Source organism: Sander lucioperca, chromosome 10, assembly GCF_008315115.2.
Source record: "Sander lucioperca isolate FBNREF2018 chromosome 10, SLUC_FBN_1.2, whole genome shotgun sequence".
Classification (NCBI taxonomy): domain Eukaryota; kingdom Metazoa; phylum Chordata; class Actinopteri; order Perciformes; family Percidae; genus Sander; species Sander lucioperca.
The window spans coordinates 22170832-22189111 of NC_050182.1; the positions used below are offsets into that span (position 1 = coordinate 22170832).

General features: G+C 40.6%; 1 protein-coding gene and 1 long non-coding RNA gene across 2 annotated transcripts in view; one reads left to right on the forward strand and one right to left on the reverse strand.

Annotated features, from left to right (window-relative positions):
- LOC116066554 (proprotein convertase subtilisin/kexin type 4-like) overlaps window positions 1-15435 on the forward strand; it is a 238799-nt gene extending 223364 nt beyond the window's left edge. Inside the window, 3 exon segments of the mRNA XM_031322680.2 lie at window positions 8098-8267; window positions 12519-12596; window positions 13951-15435. Coding sequence (XP_031178540.1) covers window positions 8098-8267; window positions 12519-12596; window positions 13951-14136 — 434 coding nt within the window. The 3' untranslated portion in view covers window positions 14137-15435.
- Window positions 5484-14185, reverse strand: LOC118496011. The gene is made up of 2 exons (XR_004898477.1): window positions 14069-14185; window positions 5484-6007 (listed from the first exon to the last, which is right to left on the reverse strand). It is a non-coding gene; the product is annotated as an uncharacterized LOC118496011 (long non-coding RNA).
- Window positions 15436-18280: the final 2845 nt, after the last annotated feature.

Genomic DNA, 18280 nt, shown 5'->3' on the forward strand with positions numbered 1-18280 from the left:
CTTCCTGTCCCGCACAATCTGAATTGTGCTGAATTGCTGCGGAGCTCTCCGTCGTCAAAAATAGAAGCTCTGCGTATCTGCTCCGGAGGGCTGCGGACTGACGGAACTGGGACGGAGTCGGGACGCAGACGTTCTGCAGTCAGTGGAAATACACACATTGACTTTAATGGAAACCTAATGACTCCGTCGACGTTCCGGAGACGTTCCGCAGACGTTCTGCATCCAGTGGAAATTGCCGGTCATGTGTGTATGCTAAATATTAGGGGTGCAACGGATCACAAAACTGAAGTTTCGAAGAACGGATCACGGTTTTGAGTCACGGATCGTATCAATTTGTGGATCAGCACAAAGAAAGGGGGTATAATATATTTTTTTTAAATGCTTTCCATTTATTACTTAAAGAACTGTCATAAAACACAGCTCGTTCAAGCCGGGGAGCAGAGTTCGCTTTCCCAGGGAAAACAAGGACTTCCACCCCAGAAATGTGTGTTCCTTGGGAGTGTTTTAATCCAAACCACAATCTTTTTCCTAAACTGAATTTGTTGTTTTGGTGCCTAAACTTAACTGTCCTTGCCACACAACGCTCACTTTTTGTCGCCTATATAGACATTTATCAGCCTACTTAAAGTAACAGCAATGGTAAAAAATTGTTTCACACTATTATTATGATTAAACTTTGCAATTGATCTGCGATTCACATGTATTCTGAAAATCACTATGGTCCCTTACACCACTACTAAATATAAAGTTAGAGCAACAGGGCGATTAGCTTAGCTTAGCAAAAACCCGAGCTGTTGACTTTTTACCTTTGGACAGAACTGGGCCAGCTGTTATGCTAAACTATGCTAACCGTCTTCTTGCTCTAGCTTCATATTTACCATACAGATGTGAGAATGGTGTCAATCTTCTCATCTAACCCTTGGCAATAAATTAAACACACTTTAAATTATTCTTTAATTGTCCTCTTCCATTATGAGATGAGACATATGTATACATCATATTTCATGGGTTAAAGTGACCAATATCCAGATGTAGCCACATACACTACCTGGTAGGGTTGCACAATTAATCGCAATTGTATTGAAATCGCAATATGGAATAGTGCAATATCCAAATCGCAGGGGGGGGGCGCAATATTTGTTAATGGCAAAATATGTGTCAAACTTTATTGTGGTGCTGCAGAGATGTCCCGGCCTAAAAATTGAAAGAAAAAATCTTTGTTTGGTACAGATCCTCATAAAAATCACACTATAATCAATTTAATTTCTTTCAATGTTAATTATTGTCAATGAAAATGAGAATAATGATACAAAAACGATCATTCCCTCCAATATCGTGAATCATATCGCAATATCAGTCAAAATAATCTAAACTAGATATTTTCCTCATATCGTGCAACCCTACTACCTGGTCTGGCACCTGAACAAAGTATGTGTAAGTACATCACTTAAACATTATACCCGTATGTCAGGGGTCAAGAGCCTGAAGCGAAAAGTTGATGTGGGAAACCCCAGCATTGATGAAGAATGGACTGTATGCATTTGTTTTGCCGACTTTCAGTAACGCTAAACCTGTATGACTCATTTGCAATGAAACGATCGCTGTTGCAAAAGAATACAACCGGCATCATCATCAGGAATGAAGAACACGAACATGCCGATGACGTTATTTACGTGCATATTAAAGTAGCCACATGCATTTGCTTTGGTCTTATAATACATCGACGGATTTTCCTGCTCCAGCGGAGAGGATGGTTTGTTTAGCCAGCAGCTAAGTTTACAAGAATTTGTCCTAATTTCAAGATTCGTCGCATGCTAAGATAAACATTTAGACTACAAACCGACAGCTTTCGTTTTAGCTTGTTTGTAAAATGTCGCTATTTGCAGAGTAGTGAGCTGTGCTTGTGTAAAACAACGCGGCGATGAGAGTGGACTGCGCAGACAGAGCAGATTGAAATATGCTTTCTACATGTTTATGCCTGTATACAGGTTAAGTGGGTATTGATATTGACTGTTTACTCACAAAGCTTTTTATTGTAGGCCTACTTACAGTAACGAGCGTAGCGTTAGTTCATTTGCCCCAGCGGCCGTTGATAATCCTCTCTGAATTGTTAGGTAGCCTACATGTGCTGTAACGCACTGACCTCTCGGCTCCACTGTGTGTGCAGCGCGGGCATCGCTGTTCAGAATCCCATCTATCTTCCAAAATGCAACGCTTGTATCCAAATGAATTGTGTCTGAAGCAGCATGGTATTTTGTCTGGTTTACCTGGGTGTCCAGTGTGACTTTAACGTTAGATCCGCAATACCGAAACTAATCGGAATGTGAAGAGATGCAAACACAAGGGGGTGGGTTTGCGCTCTGCCTGAGGAGTGTTACCTGCTGTTAATGCTCAAAACACTAAATACCAGAACGCATTTTCTCCTTTTCGCAGTTTCTAAATTCATTTTATTCTACGGGTCGGACTGAAAGCTTTGGCGGGCCGGATGTGGCCCACGGGCCACCAGTTGACGATCGTTGCTGTATGTGATTGTTAAACACATTACAAAACAATGGACACGGATTTGCTCTCATTCAGCCAGCAGAGCATGAGTGAGGTCGGCCACTGATGTGATGGCTTGCAGGGTGTACGAGGGTTCTACTGTAATTCATCCCAAACATGTTGGATGGGGTTGAAGTCAGGGGTTCAGTGCCTTTTAATAATCATTATTGTATCAACACATACAGTATCTTTGTTTGCTGTTGCATAAAGATTTGCCTGAATTGGAGCTAAGGGACCAAGAACGAACCATGAAAAACCACTCCTAGACCAAAAGTACTAAAATAGTTTGCACAAAAGTGTTTTCACATGTCTTTTATAGTTCATATAGTGCAGAATGTCATTAAATGTTTCTTGTTAAGCTTAAGAACTGCTACAAGTTGTGATGCGAACACAGTGGATGTGTAACTCTTGTAGCCTGAGAATGTCAACATTTGTACCTGGGTATCAGAAAAAAACACACTGTCCAGAGTGTTCTAGTATTACGAAAGGATTTGCGGGGTGATTTTATGATTTTTGTTCTGTTCACAGTCAACTTTGTAGACCACACACATATTCAAGTGGAAGTAGAAATTACTGAATAATGTATACTGATTTTCTGTGACCCGCTGTGTGCTCTGTTAAAGCTTGCACCCCTGTAGTTCATTGGTTAAAAAAAAGGAGTACATGTTGCCAGTTTATTTGGTACACCTGTAGAATCATACCTTCATAAAGGTCATAATGTTCTGTTTTTGTTTTAGAAAGACATTTGTCCACCTCTTTTATGTTAATGAGGGTAGACAAAATATTAAAAACACCTCTCAGTATAATGCAATACAGTTTAACAGAACCACCAACTACATCCTCCAAAACAGTTTCTGCAAAAACTGATAACTATTTACAACTCATTACAACCTTCATGAAGGTAGGATTTGTATTATACTGCATTTGTTATAGTTAGGCGTACCTAATAAAGTGGCTCCTCAGTCTATATGCATCTAAATTGAAACAAAATTAAACACCATTCTGGGGCGCCCGGATAGCTCAGTTGGTAGAGCGGGCACCCATATATAGAGGTTTACTCCTGCGGCCCTTTGTTGCTTGTCATTTCCCCTCTCTCTCCCCTTTCATGTCTTCAGCTGTCCTGTCAAATAAAGGCCTAAAAATGCCAAAATTATTATTATCATTGGAAAATTCAGTCAATTTAAACAGTTGACACAATGCATGCTAAAACACCTGGGCCTCTTATATAATGGCAACTGATTGATGATTGATATGTCTATGATCTCATTACTTATTAAGAAAGTGCTGAAAACTATGGAGTCATAGGAGTGCCATAAAAAAAAGAATAATTCTGTAAAAGAATAAGAAAATAAATCTGGAAATATAAAGAGAAATAAATAAAAGAATAAACAAATGTGGAAATATAACGACAAATAACAAAATGAATAATTATAAGAATTTTCATTTATTTGTACATTTATTTCTGTATATTTCATTTTTATATGTCTTTTAATTATTTCTTTATTTTTGCAAAACTTACTCTTACTATTTTTTCCATTTATTTAATTATTTCTAATTTTATACATAATTTATTATCCACATTTATTTTGTTATTATATTACAGATGTATTTTTTTTTGATGGCACACCTATGACTCCATAGTTACCATGATGCATTCCTAATATACATCTTCTTGCAGATGTCATTTTCAGTGTTCAGAACGTTTCAGGCATTTATACCACTTGCATAAATGTTGTCTACCCTAAAGTAAAGCCAACTGCATTTAGAGGACAGGAACTGTCATACTTATGTCATTTATACTTCAGTGGACATGTTTGCAAATGTAATTGTTTTTAGAGCTTCAGTAATTCCATTCATATTAATCTCTGCCAACATCCAACATGCTCCATCTCTCATTTATGCCAGTTAGTCAGCAGATACCACACGGTAACGCTCATGATGTGTAGGATGAAGCAGCTACAGCTCCAGCATATGTGTGTGTGTGTGTGTGTGTGTGTGTGTGTGTGTGTGTGTGTGTGTGTGTGTGTGTGTGTGTGTGTGTGTGTGTGTGTGTGTGTGTGTGTGTGTGTGTGTGTGCATATGTGCGTGCGTGCGTGCGCGTTTCTCCGCCTCTGTATGTGTGCTCGCCATTGTTTGTGTTTGTTTGGTGGCTGTGCGGCAAGTGAAGGTGAATTGCTGTGATTATGTGGCAGTAATTGAACAGGGATGGTGTGTTTAATTGAGTTGTTGTTTCCTAATGTTTCTCTGTAGTAGCAGGAGCCGCCGCGCTGACAGGTGCCTCGTCGAGATGAGTTTTTTTTTAAATATATACCGTCACGTAGGCTTTGTTGTGTCTTTTTTAGCCGTGTTTCTGTGTGTTTTGCCTTCATGGTGTTTGTAAGGCTGAAGGATGTGTGTGTGTGTGTGTGTGGGTTTTACTGTTTCAGCAGGTGGACATTTAGTTTTAAATGAATGTGTGTGTGTGTGTGTGTGTGTGTGTGTGTCTACCTGTCTGTCAAAGTGTGTTACAAGGACATATACGATCAATTGCACACATATGTTACTAGATAATATTCTACACCATTATTGTGCAAATAAAATTCAAAGCAAACACTGTTTGGTACTTCTGATGATTAATGCAACCCCTTTTGCATTTATTGCATTCATTTGATGTGTTTTTAAAAGATGTGTACGCAGACTTACATGCGTCAATGTGTATGTGTATGATGTGTGTGTGAGACTATGCATGAACCCTTTTGTGTTTTCTTTCCGGGTCAGAAACCTTGTATCTTCTTATTTCATCATTTAAATTCATCAAAAGTCAACGCTATTGGTCACCATTCACATCTGTCTGTCGGTTTTACAAAAAAAATTGACAATGATTTTGTCTGACATTGTCTGAGGTTGGTAAATAGCTCAATAAAATGTTGAATGTTGTCGACATGTTTGTGAGTCTGTACACAGAATGAATGTGTTGTGCATGCTTGTGTGTATGCATTTGTGTTTACTTACATGTTCCTCTATATCAGAATCTGTGTGTGCATGTGTGTGTGCGTGCGTGCGTGCGTGTATGCGTGTCTATCTGATCTACCTCCTAGGTTCTATAGCCCAAATCAAATGGCAGGAAACATCCACTTTTTAATCCCATCTTCCTCCTCCTCTACTTGTACAATTTCTCCTCTCCTGTTGCTCCCCCCCCCCTTAGGTCCTCGCTCCTTCTCTCCCCCTCTTTGCTCCTGTCTCGCTCTCTGCCGAGGTGTTGTTCCGTTCCTCCTCTTGAGCACCAGTGATCTAAAGGCTTCAGTGTGTGCGTCTATATGTGTGCATCTGTGTGTGTTTGGTGACTGGTTGGTGATCTGAGCAGCCCGGCGCTGCGCATTGTGGCGCAATTCACGGACGACGTCTCCAGATGAATGCCTCCATTCACAATTACAGCCTCTCCATTAGCCGCAGCCCCCGCCGCCTTGTTGTTGTCTTTTCTTCTTCTCTGCAAAAAAAAAAAAAATGCAATTAAAGCAGGACAAAAACAAGCTGGAACACAAGCAGTGTACCTGGAAAAAGAAGAAAAAAACAGCAAGGGAAGGGGTGTGCGAGTGTGTGTGTGGGGCGGTGATTCTTCAGTTGGGCTTCACACTACACACTATCTGTGTTTTATGCTTGAGAAAATCCTCCTGGATTTATTAGAACATTCACGCATGAATGCAATCTCCTCTAAGAAACTCACACAACTACTCAATGTCAGATATACAGTATATTTTAGATTTTCCCATTGTGTTGTAAGTGTGCCTGTCTTACACTTTCATTCTTAAAAGAATCAGATTACTTCACAAGCATAGAAAGCTGAGGAAAGCCCCTCTAAAGTGAGGACATTTTGGTGCAGATGTTCTTGAAAGGGGCTAGTTTAGGATTAACACTTTGATATATGGTAAAGGTAAAATGTAAGGTTAGATGTGTGAGCCATTTTGTTTTCATTTTTTCATTTTCAAAGGTATCACAAGTGATACACAAATAGGAAATATGCATTCCATTCCCAGTTTCAAGTCATTTTTGAATCAAATTGTCACAATGTAGAAAGGCTGATGAAAATGGCAAATGCATTTTATTTGATAAAAATGTTTTATCACAGAACGGACTGTTTCTATATTTAATTTGCCAGAGACATTATGCAATGCAATGAATTGGAAACACATTTGTCTTCTTATTAAAGATGTACTGTATTCTCGGCATGATTTGTCTGTAAAGTGATGGATTTATATTGTAAATGTCCTGCAATATTTGTTCACCACAACCTTCTGATTGAATGACCACAGTTGGGTTGTTTCACTTTTTTATTTTGGTCTTCAAACATTTTATTGAAGAATGTTCAATAAAATGAACCCCCCCCCCCCCCCGTTTCACTAGTTGAATGATTTTAATGTAAAGAAGCAGCAGTAGCAAATGTTTGGTTTGCATTAGCAAACTATTAAAGCTATATTGTGTAAGAATTTCTCCCATCTAGCGGTGAAATTGTATATGACAACCGACTGAATATTACTTTCTAGCCCCTCCCATTCCAAGCGCGTTTTAACTCCTACGGTGACCGTATTATTCCAAGAAGTACGACTTTGTCCGTGAGTGTTCCTTCCAGTGTAATAATAGTTTTTACGTTTTCGTTATTTTGGTACCATTTCATTGCTAACATCAGCTATCAGGTTCCCAAACAAATGCAAGCTAATGTTAGTAAAGTATCAGTGTGATCCTCCATCTTCAACAGACTTTCAAATCTGCCAGCAGTCGCGAGTAATCTCCCTCCCTGGCATTCGTCACGGTGCCACTGAGTGTAAAAGTGCGAAAGGTGGAGGTATTTCCCTCTTTGGCTTATGTATTTTAAAGATGGAGGCGCTACATGGCTGCTGTCATTCCAGTGAGTCGCTCCTATGTATTCTGAAAGATTCTGAATGGCAGATTCTACGCTTACGAGAATACTTTGATTAGTTTGTGGAAGTAATTACACATGAATGAGCACATATTTGTGAAAGAACAAATCGGGGTTTTTGCTAAGAATCAACTCAAAAAATTACACAATGGAGCTTTAAGTCATAACACTATCTTACTATAACACTGCAGCTCTGATACAGCTGTAGAGTTGACAGAATATCAATGACATAAAACTATAAATAATAAAACTGGATTACATGTTGCATTGTTTTCCTGTCAATCCCTCACGTGTCTCCAGGCAATTTGAATCTCACGCAGAAATGGCGGACGCCGCCACTATCAACAAAAACAACCATATAGAGGCTGAATTACATAATGTAAATGCGTTGAACAGCTTCTGCTGATCATAAATAGTGTAAAAATACTAACAAACTCAAGAATTTTACGTCAAGAAAAGTGACCCTGAAAAACTTGTGTCTGGTCTTTTATTTAAAATGTTTTATTACACCAGCCTAGTAAATGTATTTGGCAATATTTCAAACATTTACACAAAATTGACTTGACATTTGGATGGAAACGTAGCTATTGAGGCAAACAGTGCCATGCACCGCTTTAACAGTAGTTCAATGCTTTCTTTCTTCTTCTTTTTTTTTGCTTCAGAGGGACCCCTGCAGAGCATTGTGTCCATGGGGTCGCGTCACCCTGTCCCTCACAGGGGGGTGTACCACAGGGACCGTTACCAACCTCTGGATCTGATTCAATGGGTCTACCAAATGGAGAGAGACAGGAAGGTGCGGGCTGCTGATATCACTGTGCCAGCCAGACACAAGGTACAGTACTGTACACAGAGCAGGAACACACATGTTTCACACATATCACACACTGTGATTTACTGTTCCAATAAATCACTGGTGCCGCCTAATTTCCTATGGATTTCAATTTCCCCCTGGACATATCTGCATTGATCAACTTCAGGTGTAAGGATGTGCCAGGCGTCGCTCACTGTGACACTGAAGAATGGCTCGCAGATCTCTGCCATATGCGTGTGTGTGTGTGTGTGTGTGTGTGTGTGTGTGTGTGTGTGTGTGTGTGTGTGTGTGTGTGGGTACGACGGTAGGATTTTGTGCAAATGCAGCATTTCTGTTCTATGCTGCCGTCACCGCAGAGTCTTTAGGATACAAATTCTTGAGTCTGAGTAATAACATCTGAAAATGTCAGAATCAAACAGACAGAGACAGTTGAATGGGGGACTTGAGATAATGTTATTCTGATCATATCTGCTCGTACACTGAGTCTAGGCCTGATTATGAGGAACAATCAAATATCATTCTGGCTTCACCAACAGTTGTTACTGCAGAAACGAGCAGGGTATAACTCCCCTTTGAAATTAGAGGACGTTTTGTGGTCTACTGAATCACCTGTGAGCACAGTGTCTGAACCGAAACAAATATAATTCCCTTTCAGACTAATAATGCATCCTCTCACATGCATTAAAGCCTTCTATCTGTGTCCTTTATGCTGCATTATGAGGCCAATTACAGCTCTGACAAAAGTGTCCCGCTGGACAACAGGTAGCTCTGTTTGTGTGCATGTTGCTGCCTGACATGTCCTTGCAGGGGTACACGGCCCCCGGGCCTGTAGATGACTTTAGGAGGCAACGACGAGGCCTGACAACGTCTTTACCCCGAGTTCCTCCCCTAGAGGCAGATCTGAATGGATCGTAGAGGCAAGGAGGAGAAATAAATTGGAGAAAGGATAAATCGATGCTTGGCGGAGAGGCAAACAGACCTTCCAACCCCCGGCCCAGACACACACACAACACATACACACACACGTACCTACGGCGTAGCTTTTTTTCCTTGGGCTGTATTGGATTGGTATGCAGAGCCGAGAAGAGAGGCGCTCAGAAAAAGACTTGGCCTACAAATGATGTCCTTTGTTTGATCCACTAGGTTGGGGGGAGGTGGGGGGATGAGGAGGGTCGTCCCACAGAGACGGTGGAAGGGCTGGGAAACAAACATCTCTGGATGTGAGCCTCTCTCTCTCTCTCTCTCTCTCTCTCTCTCTCTCTCTCTCTCTCTCCCCCTCCCTCTGTCTCTCCCTCTCTCTCTGCCTCACTAACAGCTTCTCATCTAAAGGAGGAGAGAGAGAGATCAGCTCCGGGAAAAGCTGGTTGTCATCTGTTTCCGTTGATGACTTAGAGGACAGAAAGGATATGGTGTAGATGTGTGTACATTCCTTTGCGTGAATATATTGTTAATCTACCAATCTGAAGGATATTTCTAGTTAAGTAACACTTGAATGTTGTTTTGGTCATCATTTCTAATACCTGTGCTTGCTAATTAATTGCTGACATTAACACAGTGACGTTAATCAAAATGAACAAATCAGACAATCAAACAGATTTGTTATCTTATCATAACCCAAAACGACACCAATAATGCCTAAGTTCTACTTCACGACTCATTTGAGCATTTTCGTATTCTAATCCTAAATCTCCGTGAGGCTTACGTACGAGTGTTACAAGTCGGATTCACCAAACTCTCTTAACCAGACAGACTTGACGTAAGTCGCTTGTTTCAACTTCTTCCTGTTCATGAGGAGGTGCATGTTCATGAGGTGTGATCATTATAATCAGCGCTATATAAGGCTGCCCGTTCCAAGAAGTTTAATTTACAAAAATGTCATGCGAGAGTAAAAAGAAAAACGTAATACTACAGAGCTTGAAGCCCTGTTGTTGAAAATCAGCTAAAAAAATCCAAATGAAGTTGTGACAGTAGTAGGCTAGTGTTAAGGGATCGGAAAATATAGGATAATATGTCTGCAGCTGGCACCGCTGTGTCATGGCAGAGCGGTAACAGAAGGACAGAAATGAAGAAAGATTTGTCTGACATAAAGTTAGATGCCAAAAAACTTCTTGTTTAAGCAAATTGATTCATGGCTTTAATGGGAGACGGTCAGGGGGATGTGACAGTGAAGGATAGTATACTCCATTATAGGTGATGTTGCTTGCATAAAGACCCTGAGGTTTTTTTCTACATCTCTATATCTCAACAACTATTGGATGGATTGTCGTGAAATTTTGTACAGGAATTAATGATTTTGGTGATCCCCTGACTTTTCATCTAGCACCACCACCACGTCAAATGTTTCACTTCTCCTCAAAAGATTCAAATAATTTGGGTCATTAAATGCTAACTTAAAACACCTTTTTCTAGTTTCTAGTCTGTCATTCAGTTATTATTACTTACTTCAGCCAAGTTAATGTGTATTAAGACTGATATCGCATTTTATGTTTGGCAAAATTTCAAACATCTGTGCAAATGTACTTGACATTTTAATTGAAACATAGCTAGCAAGGCAGTGACATGCTACGCTTTACAGTAGTTCTGATGTAGTCAGGATCAATTGTAACTGTACTTTGTGTTTAGTGTTAATTAGCAAATGCTATGTCGAACATGTTAAACAACATAGCTACTAAACAGCATGTTAGCATTGTCATTGTGAGTATGTTAGCATACTGACGTTAGCATTTAGCTCAAAGCACCGCTGTGTAGTACAGCGTCACAGAGCTGCTAGCATGGCTGTAGACTCTTAGTCTTTTATTTGTTTTTAAGTTGATTTTGGAAACGTATTTAGACTCCAAACTCATTCAGACTAGGGCATTATAATTCTCAAGTCAAATAAGTGCCCCCTCCCCCCCCCCCCTCCCCCGTGGAGAATGGCATGCAGTTTCATGAAGTCAAACCAACTTCTTCAGGTGAACAGATGTTTAAGACGCTATCAAATCAAAACCTCAACCCAAACTCCAATTATTTATGCTCCGCTTTTTGCTCCATCACTGCTCACCGTGTCTACACTCCACCACGCTATTTCTATTGCTCCTATTTGGGAGACATACACTGTTCAGCTCTTCACCAACAACAGCATACGAAGCCATTTATTTTAGCTTGGGAGTTCTCTTTTCGCTCCATGTCTTTTTATAGTTTTGCTGTTCATAGTGTATTCCCCGCTGTGCTACTATTTTCATGAATGCTGTGAGAAATAATTGAAAGCGCCGTGTACGCTGCCGTCTGTTGCAGCGCTCCCACTTCCTCATGCCTTGTAAATACTGTGTCACTGAAGCCCCCGCTGTAAGCTGCCCGCTCGGGATTCCTCAAAACTCTGAGACATCAACACTCGCTGAAAACTTGAGCCAATATCAAATCGTAACCAAAGTCTGAAACCTGTGGACAGAGCCAGTTTTTGATTGATTTCAAATTCAGCTGTTTGTCCTTGTCTTTTTCCTTGAGAAAACAGGGTTGAATCAGATTTCTTCTGTTGTTTTTCCACTCATGACATCCATAAGGAGCGGGGGGGGGGGGTCAAAGGACTCACTTCCCCTGCTGCAAGTGATTCTGGTGTGAAGTGCAACAGATGGAGGACTTAACAAGAGCAAATTATGTACCACAACAACTATAAATAAATCACGACGTTTAAGAGTCAGATTAAAGGGCCACTTCACAGATTTTACACATACAGTACGTACACATAAAGTTCCGCTTATTAGTCAGAGGGAGTACTACTCAGCCTGAGTAAACTGATATAAAATGTCTTCTGTCACTCTGGAAGAATTTTGTCAAGTCAGAAAAGAAAACAACTCCTGATGATGTCATAAGATTTGGGGTAGCCAATTTTTAACAGAAAAGCTACGTTACAAGACATACGTTACATGAAGTTTGAAAGGCGCGGGTGTTTAACAGAAAGACGGTTGAATGAAACGATTCTATTGGTTGCATTATGGGAAATGTAGTGCGTTTCTGGAGCTTGCCCAATACTAGAAACTAAATGTCGGCCTCTGCTGCTTTGACTTTGACTATTCTTCTTTTTTTTAATCTTTATCTTGTGTGTCACCAAACTTAATAAAATAAATGCTGGAATAATGCTTTAATTTAATTACTGCAATCAATCCTGTAATGATCTTTTGTAATCCTGGGTTCTATCCTCAGAAACAGGATGAAATCCATCTCTATACTATAATAGCTCTATACTACCTTACCATTTATTTGTCTTTAACACTAAATATGTGTTCCATCACCCAGATGTTGAAGATTCCTGGAGACTTAATGTTGGATAAGCAGACCCTCAACAAGCCCCTAAAGTCCAGAATGGCTTTCCAGGTAAGCTGCAGCACCACTCAAGTTCAAATACTGCACTCAAGTTTCCATCCAGAAAATCAGTAAAATGAATGCGCGTTTACATCCACAACTGTTATGTAGGGTTGGGCATCGAGAACCGATTCCTACTTGGAATCGTTTAAAAAATTACGATTCCAGTGGAATCGTTTCTTTATTGGAATCGTTAGGAATCGTTTAGAGGATTTGGTTTCAAATCCGATCATCACTTCCCAATTTAACATGCGCAAGTTTTGGTTTCTGAAGCGGCCAGGCGCTTGTTGTGTTGCAGCCTTGGAGCACATTAAGCAGCACTGTAGTGTGGCTTTATTTTACATTGAAAGAGCGGTAAAACTGCAAACCACCATTGAATTAAAATGAAACTTCCTCTTATTTGTGAAAATAAGCATCCCTCAAAGAATCGGAATCGAGAATCGACAATGCCCAACCCTACTGTTATGCGAATATTAGGAGGTAGTTTATCGAAATCAAGTGTTGGTGGCGCTGATTTTCTTAAACCACTCCAGAAGAAGAGGGCGCAATCATATGACGTAGTTAGAAGAGCGCCAGTCAAACCTGAAACGGCAGGAAACTATGTATGAAAAGTGATAGCAATATGGCATTCATGTTTGTTTCGTGTATTAATTCAAAGAATGTTACAGTCCCATAGCCCAACGCAGATTTCATCTGCCGCTATTTTGGGTCTCTCCAGTGGAGCTGAAGTTTGAGTGACGTTTACTTCACATGCTTCATGTACCCCCCCCTGCTAACTTTACCACTGTAGCACAGTGGTAAAAATAAAATGTTTTGCGTTATTTCAACCTTTTTTTTATTTATTTACTGCGTTTACACTGAGATTTTGTTTATCCACAAAAATTGTTTTCTAAATTGATTAATTGACATAATTCTTATTTTTTTTTTATCATGAGTGATTAGATTAATCAACCTTAATTAACCTTTCATCCTGTCAGTTTTTTCAAGCAAAAATTAAAATTTTTGACAATTCCCTATAGTCCCAGTCTCTCAACTGTGAGGATTTGCTGTGTTTCTTTGACTTATGTGATAGCGGAGTGTGTTTTGGTTTCAGATTGTTGGTTGGTGTACAAAACAAGTAATTTGACATCATCACCGACATCACGTTGGGCTTAAGGAAATGATCCCAGACATTTTTCATTATTTTCTGAAATTTTATAGACAGAATGATTAATCAATGAATTGGGAAAATAACAAGCTCAGCTGATTTTGAAAGTAATAGTTAGTTGCAGCCCTAGTTGCTTCTACTGTATGCTTCTACATTTTATTTCTTGTAGATTACGTTTTCTCATTCACACTCATATTACTGTAATACTGTATCCAACAGTTACACCCGACAAATGTTGGACAGAAGTCCTCCACAGGGTCAGGACCCTGTGCTGTGAAGGTGCTTCATGAGACAAAGACCATCAGGGATAATGTGGACGGAGACAACAGGTCCGTACCGTCACAGCTTCTCCAGGATGTCGCCAACAGTCAGACTCTTCAGATCCAGCAGGAGGAGAACGTGTGAACTGGAAGGCACAGGGCGGCAGGCAAGGAACTGAAGAAACAAACACAGTGTGAACCACGGTTAAATAAAGATGTTATTTTCCACAGTGCAGCAAGCCAATTGATCATGAATCAATTCAATGTACAGTGCTATGACTGTGCGGCCTCAGTGTCGGCACTCATTATTTATTTGGATTCCTAGCTTGGCTTTAAAGTTAATCACTCTCCACAGAAACACGCGCAAACATATCAATCTTTCCCCTAAAAAACAAATAGTCTCAGAAGTGGGTCTCTACACTCATCTTCCCCTCTTTCCTTTTCGGATGTTGCAAAGGTTGGTGAAAGATATGTTTGTCTTTTTCCACTTCATTGAAGGGTGAATTCAGCTCAGTGCAATAAGAAATGGATTACCCATTCATTAAAGGGGCTGTGTCACTCCTCATTGAGTTGGACAAATAGCAAATTAATTTCTAGCCGCCTAATTTCTCTCTGTTCTCCACTGAATTTCCGATAACGTCGAATTACTGATCACAGCCATGTGAACTCCCTCAACTTTTTATCAATTCATTAAAAAATGTGCCACAGCGGAGAGATGCCACAGAGGGAATTCTCTCTCTTATTTCTGCATGCTTCCGTTACCACCACAACCCTGTGTACAAACAGAAATCAACTCAAGGGTTTAATTGAAATTAGGATATTAAAAACACCAGAAACCGTTACAGACAGTGTTGGGGGGAGGGGGAGAGTTACTTTGTTGCCATTTCAGAATCAGCCAGAAACTTTTTTACCAGGGCATCCCATAATGAAACAAAGAAAGTCCGTTTTTCCAAGTCAAGTGCAGGTCTGTAGGTAATGGTGTTTTGTGAAGTAGCAGTAGTGTATTGACAGGGCGGTATTGATGTTTCAATTAGAGCAGCGTTACATAGTGCCGCAGCATGGTAACACGGTGCGTCTCCTGCCATCTGCTATGCCTCCACGTCTGACGAACGAGGCACGTGGGGCTAATCGAGCCGCACATGAGCAATGGGACCGCGAGATCTATCACACACACACACACACACACACACACACACACACACACTTATCCTATACGCACGTCCTTATGCAGAAAAATGGGGGGAAAGACGAGGGAGAGCTCCTCAGCCCTGCTGTTTAGACAGCCTTCAGAAAGCATGTGATTCCTCCCCTTCTCCCTTCACATGAGCCACAGGAGCAGCCAGCAGGTTATTTCCCTGACAAGGAAACCAGCAAACACGCCAGATGCACACGTTAAAATTCTTCAAAAGCTCATCTGATGGGGAAAGACAAAAAAAAAAAAAAAGGGAACGGCTTCTGCCAGGTTTTCTCGTGCTGGGACGGTCTGAAATAACAGTGTGCATTATGCCTGGCGTTATTGCCTGCCAAACCACACGAATCAAAGACCTCATTGTGTGGATTACCTCGTTAATCTGTTGATGCCATTGAGTAGTATTGCAGGTGTTAATGTGCCAGTTTTCTCTCTCTCTCTCTCTCTCTCTCTCCCTCTCTCTTCTCTTATTTGGGAGGTGTAGCTTTAGGTTGGTAATCTGCTTTAAATGCTTTCTGGGGAATGAGACACGCTGAAAAGCCGCCAAGAGAACTCTGCTATTTTGAAGAGCTTTCTCTTAATACAGCACACAGAGGGGGCTGACTGACTGACTGACTGACTGACTGACTGACTGACTGACTGACTGACTGACTGACTGAGGCTGCGGCGCTGATGCCAACGGGGACGAGCTAGTGAGCTGCACGCCCCACACCACTTGTTGAAATATATGACTGTATGAATAATGAAAGAGGAAGAGGGAAGTGATATTGCTAAAGCAGTCCCACAATGACATCCATCACAGCGATGCCTCGTTGCTCTTCTTCCTCTGTTTCCTTCTGCAAAAAAAGGGCCCAAGTTGTGTCTCTTTGGAGGCACTAACCAAAGCTCAGCTCTGTGCCTGAGCTGATTTTAGAGGTGAACTCCTAAGCCAAAAGAGAGACAGAGAGAGAAAGACAGAGGGAAAGGGACAGAAAGAGAGGTAATCCTCCCTTTTTTCTGCTCCCCAGGGTGGTCTCTTCATCCAGGGCCTCAAAGAGGGACAGAATACACCTCCCCGCTACAATGGAGGGGACCCACAGGGGCTGTTGCTATCTGTGTGTGTGTGTGTGTGTGTGTGTGTGTGTGTGTGGGTGTGGGTGTGGGTGCAGCTTTAAGCAGGCCTTTGAGTGGCCTAATTGCATTGGAATACAGCAGTCTGAGAGCTGGCTCAGATCACGGCGGGCTGCTAGAGGGGTTAGCGCCCGCACCTCGACAGCCACACTCAGCAAAAGAGCCCCGGCACAATGCACACAATTAATGCTCTCCCTCTCGTTAACTCTCTCCCCACTTTTTGTCCTCTTCTACTTTTTTTTCTCTCATTCTCCTCCTTCTCACCCCCATATCTTAGTCTCTCTCCTCTCTTGTTCCCCCCCTCCCTCCCCACCCAGTATGTAGTCACTCACCCACTGTATTAATCCTCCCATACAGCCTGTCAATCTCCCTCCCTTTGATGCACACAACAATTACAGTAAGGATGAAATGCGTGGGTCGGCTCTCGTTATGTAAGACTTGAGCAGAGCCTGCACGAGAATTATTGATATCTGAACAGCTAATCTGAAATAAAACCCTTTACAACATGACATCTCTGTTATTACACAGCAGCAATGGATCTGAGCGTGATTTAAAAGTATTAAATGTTTTATGTCAAATACTGTATGTCTTGTATGTATATATTCCGCAGTATACAATGCAAACTACTTTGTTATAACCCAGAATATCTTTAATTTCGAGGATACAATCTTGTAGATGAAAGGAGATTGGTTCAGGTCTTTTGGTTTTTTGATTTTGTGTCTGGTCTGGAATGAGACAACCAAGTCAAAGTTGTGGTAGATGCAAAATAAAAAAACATTCAGTTAGTAATAATTGTTCCCTAAAGATGAGACTGTAATAAACCAATAATGATCTAACAGGGACTATTTTGTGTCTTTGAGGCACTAAACGCTAAATTGTTAAACATCTTATTGTACCTCATTGGATTATATCTCCTATTGTAATAGTCCAGATATCATAACGATATTTAATAGCGGCAAATACCTATCCATATAGTTAATTAGAGATGAAACAGTTAGTTGATCGACAGAATTTATCTGCAACAATTTTAATAATTAAGTCATTTTTTAGGTCTAAGATTCAAGCTTCTCAAATGTGAAAATATGCTGATATATGATAATAAACTGAATATCTTTGGGTTTGGGACTGTTTGTTGGACACAACAAGCAATTTAAAGATCCCCTCCAGACATGTTTTAGAACAAAAATACTGAGCTTGGAATAATAAGTGGTGTCCCATGTGTTTTTTACACACACAAAAAACATTGAATTACCTCGTTAAGAAATCTTAAAATGACATCTAGTCTTTCTCCATCATTGGAGAACATACAGAAGCTAAAGAATATGCCAATAGGTTTTTATTTGCAAACTTTCCCAACAGAATTAGACACAGGATGTCTCCAACTTCACTGAAAAGTCTGTTCTCAGTGTATATGCTTCAGAGGATTCACGTTTCCACATCACTTTTGTGTAAGTTGCATATTGGACCATGACTGGCTCCAAACTAGTTGTGATGTCACAAAAATCTTCTCGAACATCCAGGTGTTAAACTGAGATTCAAGGTGAGTTCAGAGAAACTTCCCTTCAGCAGATAAAACCGAGTCAAACTCTCCACAGTGAAGCTCAAACATCCAAGCCAAGTAACAATAAGTAAAACACATTTTTGACTGGTGGGGGGACTTTAAATGTGTCATCTTGGGTTCTGGGAAATAGTGACTGGCAATTTTCACTGATTATATGATTAAAATATTATTAATTTTAGTTGCAGCCTTACAGTCATTTTGCAGGGCTTTTTGTATAGCACCCCCCTAAAGTTATAACAAATGGACTATACATTATTTCTGTCAGAAGGGTTGAGAACATACGTTACTGTATCTTCCTCCTACAGTAGACAGTGGACAGTTCATTATATGGGTTAATATAGTCAGACGGATAGCAGCCTCTTTACCTCTAGTTTGGACTCAACTGTCCTTGTCTTTAAATGGGGCTCAGTGGACTGTGTGTGGAACAAT